The sequence below is a fragment of the Amblyomma maculatum genome, chromosome 4 (genome assembly GCF_055883805.1).
Source record: "Amblyomma maculatum isolate TAMU_Amacu chromosome 4, ASM5588380v1, whole genome shotgun sequence".
Classification (NCBI taxonomy): Eukaryota; Metazoa; Arthropoda; class Arachnida; order Ixodida; family Ixodidae; genus Amblyomma; species Amblyomma maculatum.
Genome location: NC_139347.1, coordinates 100,681,000 through 100,700,919, shown reverse-complemented (window position 1 = coordinate 100,700,919; position 19,920 = coordinate 100,681,000). Strand labels below are relative to the sequence as shown.

General features: G+C 47.6%; 1 protein-coding gene across 1 annotated transcript; it reads left to right on the top strand.

Annotated features, from left to right (window-relative positions):
- The first annotated feature begins 682 nt into the window (after nucleotides 1–682).
- On the top strand, nucleotides 683–19,028 carry LOC146191842 (uncharacterized). Its single transcript, XM_084600383.1, has 3 exons — nucleotides 683–856; nucleotides 2,698–2,987; nucleotides 18,803–19,028. Exons 1-3 carry the CDS (start codon nucleotides 713–715, stop codon nucleotides 19,026–19,028), a joined length of 660 nt encoding a protein of 219 aa, XP_084456509.1. The 5' UTR covers nucleotides 683–712.
- The last annotated feature ends 892 nt before the right edge of the window (nucleotides 19,029–19,920 follow it).

Here is a 19,920-nt window from a genome sequence, read left to right as displayed (position 1 = left end):
GTGCCATAAACGATGTGCCTCTATCGGTGATGACTTGGGACGGTGCATGGCGCAACACGATTTGCTACATAAAAAATGTGTTGTGGTTTAGCTCTGGTTAACCCTAGTTGTATTCCGAAAGCAATGGTGGAAGCTTCCTTTGCCTGCTACATTATTCCCCTAGCACGCCCTATCAGTGTATAGGTGCTACATTATTGGGGACACTTAAGCTCATCCTTTAAGGGTATGAGGCGAGAGCGTAAGCTACCAGCCGACATATAAAGTCACGCTTCAACCAAGCGGTATGGATGTGCCTGCGTGTCGTAGGAGTAACGGTTCTGGCAGCTAATTCTGATGTCACCCTCCCATATGAAAGGTGCGACCCGAGTTGGCAGCTCCTGCCCGTGGCATAGGAGTAACGTGAATTCAAATGTCATATAAGCGACTCCTTACCGAGAACTAAATGCACAGATCGAAATGTTTTTGGGGAATGAAAATAAATTGGCCTCAATCATGCCAGGTGCTATTTAGAACAGTTTGTTTCCTTTTGCAGAAATGAGAACGAAAAAAAATATTTCATTGTCTGCTACAACTGCCTTATGAATGTGACCTATATCATCCAAGTCTTTTTGCTTCTTCTATCGACCATGCCTGCGCAGGTACAATTCGTCCCGTGCGTGACGTTGTGGGTCGTGTTATATTCTCCGTCTGGTGGTTGGCTGTCCTGGTGCTGATGAACTCCTTCCAAGGTACTATGAAAGCAAGCATGAGTGTCAGGACGCCCACAGAGCGTCTGGAGACCTTCCGAGACTTGGCGGAGAGGCCGCACCTCAAGCCAATCATCATTCGAGGAACCACATTCGAGCATCAGTTCAAAGTACGCCCATTATTGTGAACTCGAGCATGTGTGGCACTGCCATCAACCTATGCTCGTAGTTTGTTTATAAAAGGGCAAGTCGAAAAAACACGTTTTCCTGTATTTTCGGAGGAACGACATGCCCTGCAGCGACATACCACGTAACCGCCTTACGACATCATGACGCGCAGTCTCTATCCTGCCAACCAGCGTTAAATTATCTTTGTACGCAGCCAGAATCTTCTCTCTTTAGTGTTCGCCACAATGTGCCTATGCGATTCGGGATCCTACCCTCTCATCGCTCTTAATGACTTTTCTGGCGCCCTGCGTAAAGAGGGTATGCACACGCTGTCAAGCGCATGCGGACAGGGTATACGCTGAGAAGGTAACTTGTGTAAGCACGGAAGGCGGGTCATTGCAAAATTGTCGCATGCAACAGCAAAAACGATTTAAATGTTATTGCATGTGTTTTGCGATAAAGTACTATAGCCTCAGCCTCAGTACAGTAGAGCTCATCTACAGACACAACGAGTTTTGGATAGTAAAATCTTTGGAAAGTAGGTAATGGTTTTAACGCAACAAACTGTCTTCACACTGGCAATTTTTCAGGTGTGGTATCACGAAATTATATCAAACGCAAAGGAGAGACGTGCCAGTTACCTGTGTTTTTATTTTATGCACAGCTATCGCGGAGTTTTGTTCATTAGCGCAGGAACTTAACCGGTTCAGCGTCGAGAAGCAGTCCCCGACCCTTTACTGGGGTAACCTAAGGGTAACTTCGGGAGGAGCACGAAATTTCTCTCGTGTGTTTTGGCACCTCACGCACAAACATTACCGATCGATGTGTTCTCACTACCGCCTGCGAATGGAGTGTACGGTCAAAACAGTCGCGTAGGCATGGGTATATAACTGCGCTAAATGCGCCTATAAATGCGCCTATATGAAAGCCGGAGCCCGTCTATTGCTTACAAGAAATTCCTTACTGAAATCAGTGCCACTGCATCTTTGTGACGTCACAGCGTGATGCCGCATTGCGCAATGCACACCAGAAGTCGGAACCTACTTCTGCGAGCTACACTGTGTGACTCTCGTTGCAGACAGCCGGAGCCGACGTTTCTGAGAGCGCTGCTGCTCATAAGCGCCAATTTCTAGGTTTGGCTAGGACGCTGACGCAATTGTCAGAGGGATCGAGAACTGCCGCAGAGATCGAAAGGAGGACCAGAATAAAAGTGTAAGGGGAAAAAACTGAAGGATCGAGGTTGGTGTAATGAGAGCGCTAGGGAGCAAAGTAAAAGAGGAAGTTGCGGAGTGGTAGACGAAGGCGGTGTCAGGTCGTCGCGCTCCGGATGCGGCGACTGCTGGAAACGCACCGGCTCAACGCAGCCTTTTGCAGCAGTGCCGAGGTTAGATATATTCATTACTTGGCAGACGCGATGGCCAATCGTCGCCGACTTTAAGCACTGGGTTTCCACGCGCGATCTCCCATCGTTCAAGTGCCCAAACGCTGTGCTCAAATTTCGCTCTATCAAAGACCATAATAATCTGTCAATGTTTATTCACATACTTTCATCTTCAAAAGTGCGTGCATAAAGCAAAGACAGAGTCCCAGAACACACTTCACAACAAAGCGCTTACTTCTAACTTCAAATAATAAAGCAAGGACAGAGCAAGAGAACACACACCGCGCTCAATGCGCAGACTTCTAACTTCAATAAGATAGAAGTCTAGGTTTTGCGTGCGGTGTGTCCTCTTGCTCTGTTCTTTTTTACCCGCACGGTTTTGACGATGCACTATTTTCACCAAATCGCCCACCAGGAGACACTTCTGAGTAGACGCGTTCTCAAAAATTCTGTACCGTGCAGGTTTCGCCAGAAAAGGATTTACAGAAGATTCTGGCCATGGCCCACGCACACAGGTCCATCATGCCTGCTTCGGCTGTTTTCACTCGGGAAACTTTTGATGAAATGATCCTCAAGCGTGCCGTCATCTTTATGGAGGACAATGTGATGCAGAGCTACATTGCGACCCTGTACCCGCAGAAGCCAGGGCAGGGCATCATCTATGCCTCTAAACAGCACACTATATCGGCGCAGTTCTGCATGTTTATGCGCAAGACTCTGGACCCCAGGATCATGAAACTTCTTCACACAAGGTTAGAATGAATCCATTTAAAATGACCTTTGACTTGATTTGCACTGAGACTCGCCTCTAGTCCAATGGCTCGGCCATTCGGCTGCTTAGCCCGAGGTCGGAAGAGAGCATTGCAGTCGTTTTTTTTTTAAGTAAAAGGCAAAAATGACCTTGTACACGTGCGATGCCAGTGCATAATGAAAAAGCCCAGGAGGTCTGAATGAATCCAGAGATCTCTATTAAGCTGTGTCCAATAGCCCACGTGCAGCTTTTGAGCGTAAAACCCCAGGAGTAAATCAACTTTAATGTCAATTAGCGATTACCAGCGAAATACTGTCAGTTGTTCGCGTGGCTAGTTATCTACGTTACATACAGTACAACTGCTTCATCGTGTTCCCGTGGAACGTTCTGTTATTTGAAGATCTTAATTCTACGATCCACAAGAAAAACATCTATAGGCGAACGCTAAATACTATTAACCTTAAGACTACTCCCTGTCTCTTGCATCCGCGTTCAAAATGCTAACGAGCATTAGCATTAGCAGTAAGTCGTACTCAGCACAACACGTTCAGTAGGTGCTTCTTTCACACGCTTAGTACCAACAAAGGGAATCTGTCCAGAATGTAACCGCGTTTTTGAAAACTCAATCGTGTGTATCTGTGTTTATCAGTAGGGCCACTTTTTTAAGCTACACCAGCTACACCCATTTAGCAAATCTGCAATATCTCCAATGTTTTTTAGCTACGCTAGTGTAGCTGGTGTGGGTTAAAAAATGGCCCTATTGTATAACAGAAAGCGACGAATTTGAACTTGTTACAATGAGATGTATTGCCTGTAAAGTTGACCTGTTTTGAAAATTCGGCCCGCCTATATATATATATATATATATATATATATATATATATATATATATATATATATATATATATATATATATATTGCCACCTAGCGTTGCCAGGTGGCGCATGACTGAGGTGTGAAAGGAGGACGAAGTGGAAGAGGACGACAAAGTGTCGCTTGCACGTTTGCGTCTGTGCTGCTGTGTTCTTGTGTCTGGGCTACCCCCTGCTATTATTGGTATCCTTAGTCACCGTGTACGTGACATTCTGGTGGAGGTGCGGGGTAAAAACGATCGCCTATGCAAGAATCTCCATCTACAAGACGTCGCGCCAGCCCTGTACCATTGGACACCCCCGTGCATCGCTCCAGTGGACGGCTCCAGGGACTGTCTCCGGAGTTTCAGCCATCACCCGCCGCCATGACATCTAGTGCTCCTGCGCAGCAGGTGACGGGCGTCGCACCGGCCTGTAACTACACCTTGCAGGCCCCTCGAGTACCGAAGACTTTCCATGGGGACCTCTTTGAGGATGTGGAGGACTGGTTCCTTCAGTTTGAACGTGTCGCTGCATTCAACCAGTGGGACGATGCTGCCAAACTAAGGAACGTCTACTTCAGCCTTGAGGACGGCGCCCGTATCTGGTTCGAGAACCGAGAGCAAGCATTAACTTCGTGGCGGGAATTCCGTCGTCAACTGCTCGAGGCTTACACTAGCGCAGATCGTCGCGAGCATGCAGAACGTGCCATTCACTCTCGCATCCAAAGGCCGAATGAGAGTGTCCAAGCATACGTCGAGGACATGACGCGCCCCTTCAGGCGAGCCGATCCCGCCATGTCCGAGGACAAAAAGGTCAGGTACTTGATGCAGGGTTTGAAAGAGCAGTTGTTCGCAGGCCTTGTGCGAAACCCACCGTCGACTGTAAACGGATTCCTTGCGGAGGCCACCACAATGGAAAAGGTGCTACACCAACGTGCCGTGGCTTATGACCGACCTTTTCATACAAGCACAATCGCGGAATCATTTGCATCTTCAGAGCGGCATCCCGATGCATTGCGCGAACTGATTCGCAGCGTCGTGCGCGAAGAACTAAGCAAGTTCTGGAGCCCTCTGCAGCAATCGCCATCTTCCGTTTCTGCTATAGTGCGGGAGGAGGTGCGGCAGGCACTCAAGAGCCCTCTTTCGCCTGTAGTTCCGAGCCCGCCATTGCTGTCGGGGACCGACAATCGTCCCACATATGCGGAAGTTCTGCAGAGTCAGGCTCCCCCTTCACCACCGCCCATTCTCGCGTCACCTACAGTTCCGCTGCCCTCGGTGCAGCCAGTGCAGAACTTCGACAATCGTCCGCTGCCCCGACGCAAAGCCGACATTTGGCGCACGCCTGACCGCCGTCCGCTTTGCTTCCACTGCGGTGAACCAGGACATCTCTACCGGGATTGTCCGTATCGACGCCTTGGTCTCCACGGCTTCCGCATCGACTCGCCTCCTCCCCGGTTTGGTCAACGACCCCGAGTTATTGAGGAGTACCTGGCGGAGCAGCGTTCTTCATCTCGTTCGCAGCGTCAGCCCCGCTCCCCTTCGCCAAGGCGCTCCTCCTCGTTCACTCACGGTTCCTCGCGAGAGGACCAAGGCCGCTCGTCTAGCCCTGGTCGGGAAAACTGAAAACAGCGACCTTCGGGGGCGAGGCCGCTGGTAGTCGCTGCGTTGAAGACCTCCCGTCGTCGTCACTTCGATCCGACCGCGAGCTGCTGGTACCGTCACCTAGGGAAGCAAAAAGCGTTTCTCTGGACATTCCGGTTATTTTAGACGGTCGCACTACGGTCAATGCATTAGTGGACACCGGTGCCGATTATTCAATTTTGAGTGGTCGCATGGCGACTGTTTTGAGGAAGGTGCTCACTGCTTGGCCAGGTGTGTACCTTCGAACCGCCGGCGGTCATATAGTTACTCCAAAGGGGATGTGCACGGCTCGAATTCAGATTAACGGACGTACGTTCCTCGTTAGTTGCGTTGTTTTAAGTGACTGCTCCCGTGACCTTATCCTCGGCATTGACTTTCTGCGGGAGTACGGAGCAGTTATCGACCTGCGAAATAGACTCGTCACGTTTTCGATGGGACAATCTACCGAACAAGATAGTAGCAGTCCTTGCAATACCGCACTTCGTGTTTCCGCTGAGAGCGTCTCGCTGCCGCCGCGAAGCAGTGCTCTTGTGGAAGTTACCTGTGACGATTTCCGTACCGGTGATGCTGTAGCGGAGGCGAACCATACACTCCTGCTTGCTCATGGCATTTGCGCTCCCCGAAGTTTATTGTCGTTTCACAATGGCCGGGCTGCACTCCTTGTCACAAATTTTTCTAATGAGTACCGACACTTGTTCCCGGGGACTGCTATCGCTTTTGTTGACCATGTTGCGCACGATCCGGTCTGTTTTGCATCCACGGCAGTAGAAACTAACGAGCCATCTCTTGACAACATCGACATTAACTGCCACTTGTCGAAGGAGAAACGGCGGGCTTTAGAGCAACTGCTGCTAGACTTCAAGCACTGCTTTGCTTCTTCCTCGAAGGTTCGTCAAACGCCCATCACACAACATCGCATCGTTACTTATGACGACGCTCGCCCAATACGACAGCAGCCTTATCGTGTGTCTGCCAAAGAACGAGAAGTGATCCAGACGCAAGTTCAGGAGATGCTGGATGATGGTGTTGTGCAGCCTTCACAAAGTCCGTGGTCTTCACCAGTAGTCCTTGTCAATTGCGTGTGAAAATTTTGAACATTTGGTAACCTCCTGTCAACGGTTTACTGCACATCGCAGGACACTGCGCGATAATTTAAGCTTACCTAAAGAAACAACCTTGCGCCTTGAACATGTCCTGGGTCCTTGGTGCGACGGATCGTCTGCTGCGAAGGCTACCAAGGCCTTACTAACTTTTCTGAAGGACACAGGGTTGATCAGAGGTGGGCAACCTCATGAGGTTTCGACCTCATGAGGTCGACCTCAACCTCAAAATGACCTCAACCTCACGGAGTGAGGTGAGGTTGAGGTGAGGTCGGTGACAGCTCAAAATTTTTTGAGTGAGGTCACGAAATTGGACCTCAACCTCACGCGTGAGTTTGAGGTTGAGTGAGGTCGTCATTGTGTGAGGTCGAAATTGTGAGGTCCAGGCTTTTTGCTGTTGCCGCGGCTTTCTTCGAAGAGCGCCCCCTTTGACGCGGAGCTCGAGCGTACTGCCGCGGTGTGCCCGCCGACTCTCGGTGTTTTTTTACCCCCCAATCGGACGACCGGATGCGGCAGCCCCTGCCCAGCTTTCGGCATTCCACCGTAATGTCCGCAGCCCGAGACCGCTTCCCTCTGGTCTACTTGGAAGGAGATATTTTTTTTTTACTTCACGAACTCCTCATGTCCCCCGTCAGCCACCCCCGTTTCCTCTGACTTGTTTGTGCCGATGCTTGCGGCAGGCTCAAACACCCAGGAGCGCGCAGAGCACATAACTCACGTTGACCCGCGGTGCTTGTGTCGGAGGCCGCAAAGAAAGCAGCAAACTAAAAAGCGAAGCAAATTGTCTTTGCGCAGACGGCGCGGAGCAGAACTGTGTCTTGTGCATGCCCGTTTCCAGGCTGCTGCCTTACATTCGATAAAGGACCCTGCTGTACATTACACGGAAACTTAACAGAAAATGGTGCAGCGAAATTGTTAGGGGACGTGATACTGACAGATAAAAAAAAAAAACATGAACAAACCAGAAAAGCCGGCACAATACCATCTGGGCATTTTATCGAAGTCCTCCCTTTCGAATTGTACGTCATCGTTCTATATTTCGGCCCTGTAAATTTATATTCTTGTATTTTCCAGAAGAACCTCTCTTTGGTCTTTGCTGCTTGTTTCTTATACAGATTCACAGGTGGCCCCGAACAACTGCAATGGGATGAAATGGACGGCACATCTTGTAAGACGCAACTGGTATACAGGAAAACGCATGCGCATGTTAACCATTTGCCGAGATAGAACAGACAAAAAATATATGGGGCTTGTATGCAGTCAAGCGCAATGAAAAAAAAAATGATTTCGCTCCGCTAAGGCCCTTTATTTCTCTCTCAAATTCTATTGAAATCAAGCAATGCAGGAGGAAGGAGGAGAGTAAGAGATTCTTAACTTCATAATATCAGGTTTTTCTTGAAATCTCTTATTCAGGCGCAGAAAAAAAAAAGAGAACAGCGTTCTCCTACATGTTTTTATGCGCTAGAAAGTATTGAGATGGTTTCCGGCTGGACATTTTGGTGTCTAGACGGACGAATTGGTGTGGCGAACTGAACGTGTCTGTTTTGTGCTCCCGTCTGCTCGAGACGGACAAATCAATCGGATGAAAATTTTTGTGGCCAGATGTCGGAATAATTTTTTCAGATATTTGTTTTTTTTCTTTAAAGATCAATTTTAATGTACGTGATGTGAAGCCAATTACATGCAGGCACTGAGGAATGCCATAATAAGTCGATGTCTCAAACCTTCTATAAGCTCTGGGAAGCGCAGTTCTCTTCTGTTTTTAGTGTGCGATATTTGTTATTACTTTCGTCAACATGGTATTTATTTATATATATTTTCTTGTATGTCAATTAAGTTCGTACACTGCCGAAAAGAGAACAGGCTTCTTCCCTCACATTAGGCTCTTTTTCAGAGGCCCATAGCCCAACCCTCCTTTCCACTTACCCGCGCGGTCATTTAGTTTTTTTTTTCTTTTTCTTTTGCAAGTATTGGAAAGCGCGATCTAGTCTCTGAAAGCGGAGCTGGCACACATACGCCATTGCCGTTTGGTGTGTATTGGTGACAGTTGGGCATTCACCGCATGAGCATAACCAGATGCCTACACACCATGCATGGCAAAATTACTTTTGAAAAGGAATTAAATTACATTACTAATTAATTTGCTGAAAATCTAAGAAAAGTAATTAAATTACATTACTCATTACTGCTCCTAAAAAGTAATGAAATTACATTACGATTACTTCTACTCAGAAATTAAATTACTTTTAAATTACTTTCTAGTTTCCATCCATGCAAAAACTAATCAAAGCTAATAAACAAAACAAAAGCTTGTTCTTCGGACGCGAAGGACACACATTCTTTCGTCTTCCCGCCAAATTCTGTCCCAGAGAGCTATTCCTTCCCTCTCTCCTACAGCACGGGCCATTACAAAAAAAAAAAAAAGGAACCGCGTGGTCGAACAGTCGTGAAATGACCGGCGAACCCAGCGTCTTGCTGGCACAGAGCTGTCTCCGCCATTTGAAGGGCCCGAAGAAGCTAGGTTATTTATTGCTTCCGCAGTCCCAAGAATCGACGTCGGCACATTTGTGCTCACTGCTCAGTAATGCTCAAGCCACGGTGCCTCACGTCATGGACCCTTCCGCCTATCTCCCCCAGCCCCAATCCTCCCTCGCACCGTGGTGTTGAGTGCAACCAGGCACCACTGTGCACTAGCCGACGCAGCAGGGAGTGCCGCTGCGCCACGCTCGCAACCAGTTTTCAGCTCCAGCCTTTTTGCTCCATTTCTCCCTTCGGGATTCCCTTGACGCCTTGTATCCTGCTACTTGGAGAATGGTTGCCCCTGCTACACACGAGGTCTCAGACGCACTGTTATGCTTATCTGTCCCCCTTTGCCGATCCGTTACGCTGGCTTCGCTTGCCGCACGTCGTTCTTGCTTTCGCGGCACTCTACTTCGTTGACTATTGAAGGAGTAGTGGCGCACTTTAGTAAAAGTAATTTCGAAAGGAATTAATTACTTTTGCTGCGAAATTACTGCCAAAAAGTAATTCATTACATTACTAAATTACCAACCCGAAAAAGGAATTAATTACATTACAAATTACCGAGAAAAGTAATTCAATAACAGTATTTCATTACTGTAATTAAATTATTGCCATGTCTGCTACAGACGGACGGCGAAGGGAGGAGCGCGTGCACAGCGGGGGGCGCGGTCCCTCCGGGCTGCTTGCTCGCCTCCTTTCTGTTGTTCTTGCCTTTATTTTACGTTTATGTGCTGTAACTATACGACAGTAACGGGGAAACGGTTTCTCTAGATTCACCTACGGTGCATGCGGCGAAGCAGCTTCGGAGACATCACCGTGCAATTTATTAGTTCATTCTTCAAAGGAAAACAAGTGAATACCACAAAGAAGCTCGTCTCAGAATTGGCGAAATGGCATCCAGTATTCGGTTCGGACGTACAAGTATTTATATCGTGTGTGTGTGTGTGTGTGTGTGTGTGTGTGTGTGTGTGTGTGTGTGTGTGTGTGTGCGTGCGTGCGTGCGTGCGTGCGTGCGTGCGTGTGCGTGTGTGTGTGTGTGTGTGTGTGTGTCTGTGTGTGTGTGTGTGTGTGTGTGTGTGTGTGTGTGTGTGTGTGTGTGTGTGTGTGTGTGTGTGTGTGTGTGTGTGTGTGTGTGTGTGTGTGTGTGTGTGTGTGTGTGTGTGTTTAGGCGGGTGGGAGTAGGACATTTTGCTCCGGCGAAATTTGACGGGCGAGCCGATGTTCGCGACAGCAAAGTGGTTCACGTTTACCCTTTTTCCTAGCAGTTCCGACCCTTGTAATTTTTTAATGTAAGCGTGGTGTTCGAAGAAGCGATTTCGCCAATTCTTGCAATACGCCACGGGATCACAGAATTATAAACTAACGCCCAGGATTGGCCGGTTGGGACCTCATAAGATAAACAGCATTCCTCATCGAAATTTTCTGAAGGTTTATGTGGCGTTGGCCGAGTTTTATGATTAATTGGTGTTTTGCTGTCTTTTCCTCTTCTGTTTGTTTTGTTGGGGATTTAGTCTTCACAAGTCGTTTCATGAGTGGCTTTTACGGAAAATTTGTGCCCCGTTAATATGACATCCTTTAATATGGAAGACCCGAATTATGGACAGTTTTTCTAGGGGTGTAGATTTTTCAATGTATTTATGTCTCGTTAATATAGAAACTCGCTCTCTGAACAATGGAGATGGGATGAATGCACACAGCCTATTCGGCCCATGTATTTGTGTCTCGTTAATATGGACATTGTTTGAAAAAAGCAGAAGAGTCCGAACGCAAGTTAAAGAAGGGTACGCAAGCCGGGAACTTATGCGACAGCCGATACGGTCGGATGCCTGAACGAGTCCTGTGGAGTTGGAAAGAACCAAAGCGGGCGTGTCGTCGTTCTAGGAGAGAAGGGAGGGGGGGGGGCGCAAGAGCGGGAAAGAAGGGAGGAAAAGGAGAAAAGGAGGGTGGATGACAGGGATCGTACACAGCAAACCGAGGGTCAGCTAAGAAAGACCCCAAAAGGAGGGAACCGGGAAATTTCTGGGTGCAGCGGCAGCGCCGCAACTAGAGGCCGCAGTCGGGAAAACAGCAACATGTGGTCGCAGAACAGAAGAGAGGCCCGTAAAAGCGTAAGAAAGAAACAATAACAAGAAAGACAAGCGCCAAAATTGGGGGTGGGAACTGAAGTTTTTCTATCCCAGAACACAAAGTGTGTTCCATGAAGCCGTTAACGCTTTTCGGTCAGGGTTAAGACACACTCACGAAGTAGAGCGACAAAAGAAACGCGACGACCACGCAACCAGGACCGGGCGTCCCGGTCTGGACGCCCTTCCTTCTCATGCTCCTGGTTTTCGTCACTGTTGCGCTGCCGAAATACCACATTTTGCACCACAGCGATCCGCATGTCGGCTTCGCCTTGAGTCAACGATGCGGCCTTGACAAGGTCTGAGCTCTTCGTAGTCGGCTAGCCATCGTTCTAAATTGTACTTCAGCTTCCAGTGTTTGTTTCATAGGAACACACACAAACGGTACAGGAAAGGGCTGTTTGATAGCCCTCTGTATAGTAGCCTGCCAACTTGACTCCCTCGCTTCTTTACAAAAACAGTACAAGGCAAGAAAGAGAATCAGAAGAACGGAAAGTCAGGGAGGTTAACTTGGGAAAAAGAGTGCAAAGAAGCAGGAGCCTGTAACCCTCAACTTTAGTCTGACTTTTGGCATGGTGGGAGCTAAACGCAAAAGAATGGAGCTGAACTTAGGCGCGAAGCGGGACATCTGTGAATACAAGCGGCAAAAACAATCTCAGTCAATCCAAGCCGTGAAAGACTGGACCCAAGTTCAACTAGGCCTCAGCCTCGTCGTGTCGACGGTATACCATCTATATATACCACCGGACTCCGATAAATGGCTCAACGTCGGCATCACAGCGTAAGCCACAGTCCGACAGCGCCCAGCACAGTTCGAAGAAATGGAGTCAGCCTTGTTAATGTGGTTCGGGAATGTGCTCGCGAATGGTGCTGTCGTGAGCGACGAAATGCTTCAAGAGAAGGCTTGCTGCCTCGGCAACATTATGGGTGCTTCTCCTCCGTCTTGATAGGTTTTACCTGTGATGACTTAGGGAATTTTTGTTCAGTAAAACAGGGAGATGTTTACTGAGAAATATTCTACACTCTGTCTAGGCGTAACTGACTTCAGCTACTCAAGAGGATGGTTGACAAGGTTTAAGAACGAACATGACGTTTCGGGTCGACGGATTTATGGAGAAGAGGCTAGCATCGACATCTCGGCTGTGTTTATATACCCAAATTAATTAAAACAGCAGCCATTAATTATATTTTTTTTTTATAAATTATATACTTTTCGTTTTTATTCATGACTCGTTATTATGGATGACTCGCTTTATGGACAGTTTTGGTCGGAAACCAAAGCGTTCATACTAACGAAGCACGACTGTATTCCTATTTTTTCTTAATTTAATGTATTCTGTCGCAAAACAATGTACAGTGTATTAAAAAAAAGCTCGGCAATCATCAATTTTTTTTTTGAATGAAAAAAAAAGAGCAAGGATGAAAGCTTGGGCGCGTTGGTGTCGGTTTTCTTGCCTCATAGCGCTAAACAGACAGGGACACAGCCAGACATACGGGATGGGGATAAAAAAAGTGCCCGTCCCGTGTGTCTCGCTGTGTCCTTGTCTGTTTAGCGCTATGTGGCAAGAAAAGAAAAAGAGCATATCGGCATTGTTGTCGTCGTCACTAGGGTGAACACCATTTGTCTTTTCAGTTTATAGTAAGAACTGGCTTGTTTTATTTCTAATACGAATCTTATTCACGTGGGTCAGATGGGATAAACTCTTTGTATTGCATTATGGGCCTATGCGTAGTAACGTGGTACCCATGTAGGCCTTAGATTGAAACCGACCACAAAAGGGTAGGCGAGGAGGGGGAGAGGATTGCCACTTTAGTCCAGAGTTGGACATGTAGTGTCCAGAGTTTCTCTGCTTTTATCCAGGATATTAATTGTAGTATAAAATTAGGAGTAAAATACAGCCTTCATACGACAAAATTCTGGCTAGCCTATATATACCCCAGGATTACCGAGAAATGTATATTTGCTTTAAGTTACGGTTTAATTTAATGATTCTTTTTTTTTTTTGAGGTCGAGCGCCTGACCTCAACCTCACATTTTGAGTTTGAGGTGAGGTTGAGTGAGGTCGCCAATGGTCACCTGAAAAGTGAGGTGAAGTCGCCTGGGGGACCTCAACCTCAATTGATGAGGTTGAGGTTGAGTGAGGTCGCCAAATATTTTTTGAGTTTGAGGTGAGGTCGAGGTTTTTGAGGTCAAATGCCCACCTCTGGGGTTGATTAATACCCTTTAAAACTCATCTGTGTGTGATTATGTGCGTGTGAAAGTTAACTTTTCTTAAGGACACAGGGTTGATCAATACCCTTTAAAACTCATCTGTGTGTGCTTATGTGCGTGTGAAAGTGTGCGACACCGATTCTCTTTTTTTTTCTCATTTATTTCCCCTTCCCCTCCCACAATCTGTCACCCTCATCCCTCAACCCTCATCAGGAGTAGCATGCTAGGCTTACCACTAGGCAGACATCTCCTGTTGCCATTAAAATATATATCTCTATCTCTTGTCAAAAAGAAAGACGGCACTCTTCGATTTTGCGTCGACTATCGGAAATTGAATAATGTGACAAAGAAAGATGTATACCCGTTGCCGCGCATCGATGACTCACTGGACAGATTGCGACGTGCGAAGTATTTTTCATCTATTGATTTAAAAAGCGGCTATTGGCAAATTGAAGTAGACGAAAGAGACCGAGAAAAAACCGCATTTGTCACTCCAGATGGCCTATATGAATTCAAAGTACTCCCATTTGGATTGTGCTCTGCCCCAGCTACATTCCAAAGGATGATGGACACCGTCCTCACTGGCCTCAAGTGGCAGATCTGTCTTGTGTACTTGGACGATGTAGTTGTTTTTTCCGAAACATTTGATCAACACCTCGAACGCCTTCGAGCTGTCCTGGAAGCCCTCTGTTCTGCTGATCTCACGCTGAAGCCCCAGAAATGCCACTTCGGGTATACAGAACTCAAGTTCCTCGGCCATGTTGTAAGCGCTGATGGGGTGCGCCCGGATCCCGATAAGACTGCTGCCGTCGCACGATTTCCCGTTCCAGCTAATAAGAAGGCTGTTCAGCGCTTCCTCGGCCTGTGCGCATATTATCGGCGTTTCATTGCGGACTTTTCTCAGATCGCAGAACCTCTGACGCGCCTTACAAGGAAGGACACCTCCTTTGTGTGGAACTCTGAGCAGCAGATGGCCTTCTCTTTGCTTCGTGAGCGCCTTCAAACATCCCCTGTTCTGGCGCACTTCGATGAAGCGGCTGACACTGAGGTACACACTGACGCCAGTAGTATCGGTCTTGGCGCGGTCCTTGTTCAGCATCAAGACGGGTTTGAGCGAGTAATAGCCTATGCTAGCCGCACTCTCTCTCGTGCCGAAATGAACTATTCCACCTCAGAAAAGGAATGCCTGGCGGTCGTATGGGCTACTATGAAGTTTCGTCCCTATCTTTACGGCCGGCCATTTAAAGTCGTCACCGACCATCATTGTTTGTGCTGGCTGGCAAATCTGCGAGACCCATCTGGCCGACTTGCACGCTGGAGTTTACGGCTTCAGGAGTTTGACATAACCATTGTTTACAAGTCCGGCCGCAAACACGAAGACGCCGACACGCTGTCACGAGCACCCATTGACACTGGCGATACTACAGCCGATGACGATAGCGGTTTTCTAGGAGCCCTCAGCGCATCTGAGCTCAAGGATCGACAAAGAGCTGATCCAGACATCCCTCCACTCATCGATTATCTGGAAGGGCGTGATACGATTCTGCCTCGACACCTATCTCGGCACCTTGGTTCCTTCTGCATACAGCAAGGCGTCTTGTATAAAAGAAACTCCCAGAGCCAAGACAGAACTTACCTTCTGGTAGTGCCATGCGAGCTCCGTGAGGATATTCTCCTTGCTTGCCATGATGAACCAACGTCTGGTCATTTGGGTTGCTCACGGACTCTTGCTCGAGTGCGCAACATGTATTACTGGCCAGGACTTTCCGCAGCAGTGAAACGCTATGTACGAAGCTGTCGCGAATGCCAGCGCCGTAAAACACCGCCCCAGAAGCCTGCCGGATTTCCCAAGCCCGTTAAAGTACCCCGCATTCCGTTCGACCAAATCGGCATGGACCTCCTTGGTCCTTTCCCTTTGTCGCAGGCCGGAAACAAATGGATAGTAGTCGCTACTGACTACCTGACTCGATACGCTGAGACAAAGGCAATCCCTCATGCCACAGCTTCCGAAGTAGCAGAGTTTTTCATGCACAACATAGTCTTGCGGCATGGCGCCCCTTCCTACGTCATTACCGACAGAGGGACAGCTTTCACTTCACAGCTGATCGACCGCATATTTGAGCTGAGTTGCACGACCCATCGCAAAACCACAGCGTACCATCCACAAAGCAATGGCCTTACAGAAAGATTGAATAAGACGATTGCGGACATGTTGGCAATGTACGTCGATGTGCAGCACACGACCTGGGACGAGGTGCTGCCGTACGTTACATTTGCGTATAATACAGCCTTACAAGAGACAACGCGCTTCACACCATTTCGACTTGTTTACGGACGCGAAGTTCAGAGCATGCTCGATTCCATGCTCCCGTGCCCAGATGATGACCAGCTATCCTCAGATGCCCAGCAATATGCCATCCGCGCTGAGGAAGCCCGCCAGCTCGCCCGTGTGCACATTGGGCAGCAGCAGACCACTGACGCGCATCGTTACAACCTCCGGCACCGCCAGGTTGACTACAAGCCTGGAGGCCAAGTCTGGGTATGGACACCAGTTCGCCGTCCAGGCTTGTCAGAGAAACTCCTTTCCCGCTACTTCGGGCCGTACAAAGTGTTGCGCCGTGTGAGTGACCTGAGTTATGAAGTTATCCCAGACGGTGCCACACAACCAAAACGTCGAAAGCACAGCTCGGACATTGTGCACATTGTGCGACTGAAGCCGTACTACCACCGATAGCGTATGGCCACCCGCTGTGACCACTCTCTTGCTTTTCACACCATTTTTACCGGCCCTTCTCATTTTTTCGGAGGGAGGGGGTAATGCCACCTAGCGTTGCCAGGTGGCGCATGACTGAGGTGTGAAAGGAGGACGAAGTGGAAGAGGACGACAAAGTGTCGCTTGCACGTTTGCGTCTGTGCTGCTGTGTTCTTGTGTCTGGGCTACCCCCTGCTATCATTGGTATCCTTAGTCACCGTGTACGTGACAATATATATATATATATCTCTCTCTCTCTCTCTCTCTCTCTATATATATATATATATATATATATATATATATATATATATATATATATATATATTTGCGAAATAAACGCAATAAAGAAAAAAAAATGAACCCTTCGCGGTTCGTGGCCTATGCGTTGCGTGCCTTCCTGGCAAGCGGAGGGCTGGCATTGGAACCTGAAAATCCGCAAATTTATTTTATATAAAAAGTTCTATTCTCTGAAACGACCTCATTAGAGGAGCCTTCTCGCCAATTTTGGCTTCATTTGTACCCTCCCAAATTAGTTAGGACTATTGCAATGTGCGGTGCTTGAAATTGCCGCGCGAGCTCATGTGATTGTGGCGTCATGACCCTCTCGACCAGTCAAAATTTTTTCTAACCATCGTCAGGTCGATGGCGGTAGCTTCTGGGTGCAAACGAGCTGTATATGTCATCACTGAGTAAGACCAGTTTTACGCAATATCATGTAGGGCTCGTTCGGCTGAAGAGCAGTCGTCATCACCGTATGTACCCAAAAAGTGAGCAAAATGGTCGAAACAATTCCTATGGCAAAAGCATGCGGCGGCCACAGGAACTCCACCGAGACGTGATACGTCGTTGCCAAGACAGGTGGTGCCTCGTTTTTCGAAGTTTGAAAGTGGCTCTCGCAATGGAACATGCGCGTCTACGTCGATTTATAAACACGGGGGCACCATAGGGGGCCACAGGCCGCTATCGCTTCCTAACCTAAGGCAGAACATATGATTCTCCCTGATTTTAGTGTTATGCTCGGCACCAATAGCTATCAAAAGATGTGCCCCTTTTGGTAGCTTAATGTATACCGTGGACCTTATACCGGATATCTTCATATATGCAATGCAGTTAAGTGCGCGCCCTTTCAAATGCATTTCAAGGAGTTCATTTTCAGGTTCCAGATGATGAATCTATGAGTTTAAATGTAGTATTTATATGATCTGCACAACCACAACGAAACCTCCAGAGAAATTTCCCAGTATAAACAATGTTCAGTAAGGCATGACTGAAAGTTAATTTAGCAGTTGTTAAGTAGAACTGCAACTGCAGTCTTTTATTTTCATTTTGGCTTCCGGTTGATTCAACATGAATTCAACAAGGCGCAAAAATTGCCTCAAAAGTAATTTTTCTAGCCGAAAGAGGCCTGTCCCTCACGTGGATTGTGTCCCTAGTAGCAACGTTATCGCACTCACACTAGTCACACGCAGCTTTTGACAGCAAAGCTTGGACACACTATTTATTGTCGCATATGGCATATACCCTACCTCTGTGGACAAAGTGGAGAAGTGACGTTGTACACGGACTGCTGGCGTGTGTACCCTGCCTTACAAGCAGTTGGACAGGCTATATGTCCGCTCTGAAGCCCATGAAAAATGTTCCCTCATGGGAGAAGGTGCCTGTGTCTGAACACGCTGGAGCACCATCTCGGCAAGCGTAAACATTGGTCTAGCAGTTGAAGGTGATTGTCATGACGCCACTATTATCTACCCCTTTGAGTAGAGGACGTAGGGTAGGGGCTGAATACGTCTAATTTGCTGAAAAGCATTACCCTCTGGGCTAAAGACTTCAGTCGTCGCACGGGCCGGGTTAATGAAATCTGCTGACAGCACGGTGCCTGTCACGACTAATCTTGGAATGTTCACACGTATGTGATTACAGGAAAAGGCTTTTGACGCTGCATCTCGTTTACGTTTCACATTTAGATTCGGTAAACGTTTTTAGTTTACTTCTTTACGCTACGAGTTTTGTAGCCAAAATGCGCACTTTTGTTCTTTTATGTATACCTTTTAATGGGCCCGATCAGAAGTCGCTTCAGGAAAAATCAATGTCGGTGTAGTTGAATGTTGTGCTTAGCACCGGCTGTAACTCGTGCAGTGACTGATGGCGAAGTGGAGAGAGGAAGATGACTGCGTCAGGAAAGCAAACCTAGCGCCAGAAAAATATGACTGTAAATGTATTACTGGTTAATAATAACCGAGAGAAGCCCAGCAAAAAAGAAAACAAAATGAATAAGAATGACCCAGCAAAGAGCTCAATAAAGCTCCCCTGCAGTTTGCTCAGAGTAATGTGGAGCAAAAGAAATACACACCACATATATTAAAATATATGAAAAAAAAATCAATTTTTATAAAACTAATTAAAAGACCTAATGCTAACGTACGGCCATCGCCTAATAAAAAGTAGGTGCTCCCGCAACGTTTTTTTTTTCTTTGTCCTAACATCTCTGGAAAAGATTGCCTTTAAGCCCCTGCAGTGACATTTCAAGCTTTTTTGTTTCTATTTCGTTGTGTCTATATTGACACGTTTTCAAACACAGTAAACGTAATAATAAAGTACTCCGGTACCTACAGATGCCGCTGGATGCACGAGTCTGGACTGACAGAACGGAAGCGCCTTCAGCTACTTCCAGAAACGTGGTACCTGGCACGTCCCTCAGCGTCCCAAGTCCACTCGCTCACGGCCGAGGACACCGCAGCGCTTTTCTACATGGTGATGCTGGGGCTGGCCGTGGCACTGGCGACGTTCATCGGGGAACTGATTCTACACTGCTCGATATTTTCGAAACCGCCACAGTAGGCGCCTAGTAATGAGAACATGAGACGGCCAGATATTTTTATTATGTTAAAAAAAAAGAGAATGAAAATAATTCTGCGATATCCAAGTCTATTTAATGGACCAGAAGAAAGAGGGACAAGTGGTTCCAGCCGACTGTTAAAGTGCACTAAATTCAGCCTTTGAATGCTAGTTATTTTCATTGTTGTGTTTTGTTACCTAGTTCAATAGTAGGTAAAAACGATATAAAGAATAGAGTAAGGCAGATGCGATCGAAAGAACTCGCAGCTGATCGAGCGTTGGCTAGTTTCGTTTTCTCGAACTGCACTAGCGAAGACTTAGAATATCCTGCCACCCTCTTTCTCTAGGGGCACTAATAGCCTGCGAGCCCCCTTCACACAATGAGTAGTCGATAAATAAAGGGATCACACAATATCAAAAATAAAGCGCACATTGTGAAAATAGTTTGCAGTTGCCTATTTTCTGCGTTTCTGCAGCATCGTCTGTCAAGGGTCGCAAAGCTTCCGGATACATTCGGCGCCACTGCACCGTACAACCGTGCTTGCCACACCGATCTCTACGCCAAACGCATCTCTGCGCCAAGTTGAAGGTCGTCACGCAGGAGTTTATACGGCACCACATATTCCAATTTTCTGGCAATGTGCACTGCCAAATACCTCCCCTCCTCCCCCCCTCCCCCCCCCCCCCCCTCCACACACACAGTGTGTGAGCCCTCAAATGCAAATGTGGATAGTTTTTCGACATCCATGTGACAAATGTAACACCGCGGCCTGCTCCTACGCCTTCATATCTACAGCCACACCGGGCACGCATCAGCAGTTTCACAGTACCGTGGTCACCATCATCGCACTACCAGCTCTAACGTCATTACATCCGAACCCCCAGTCAGCTTTTC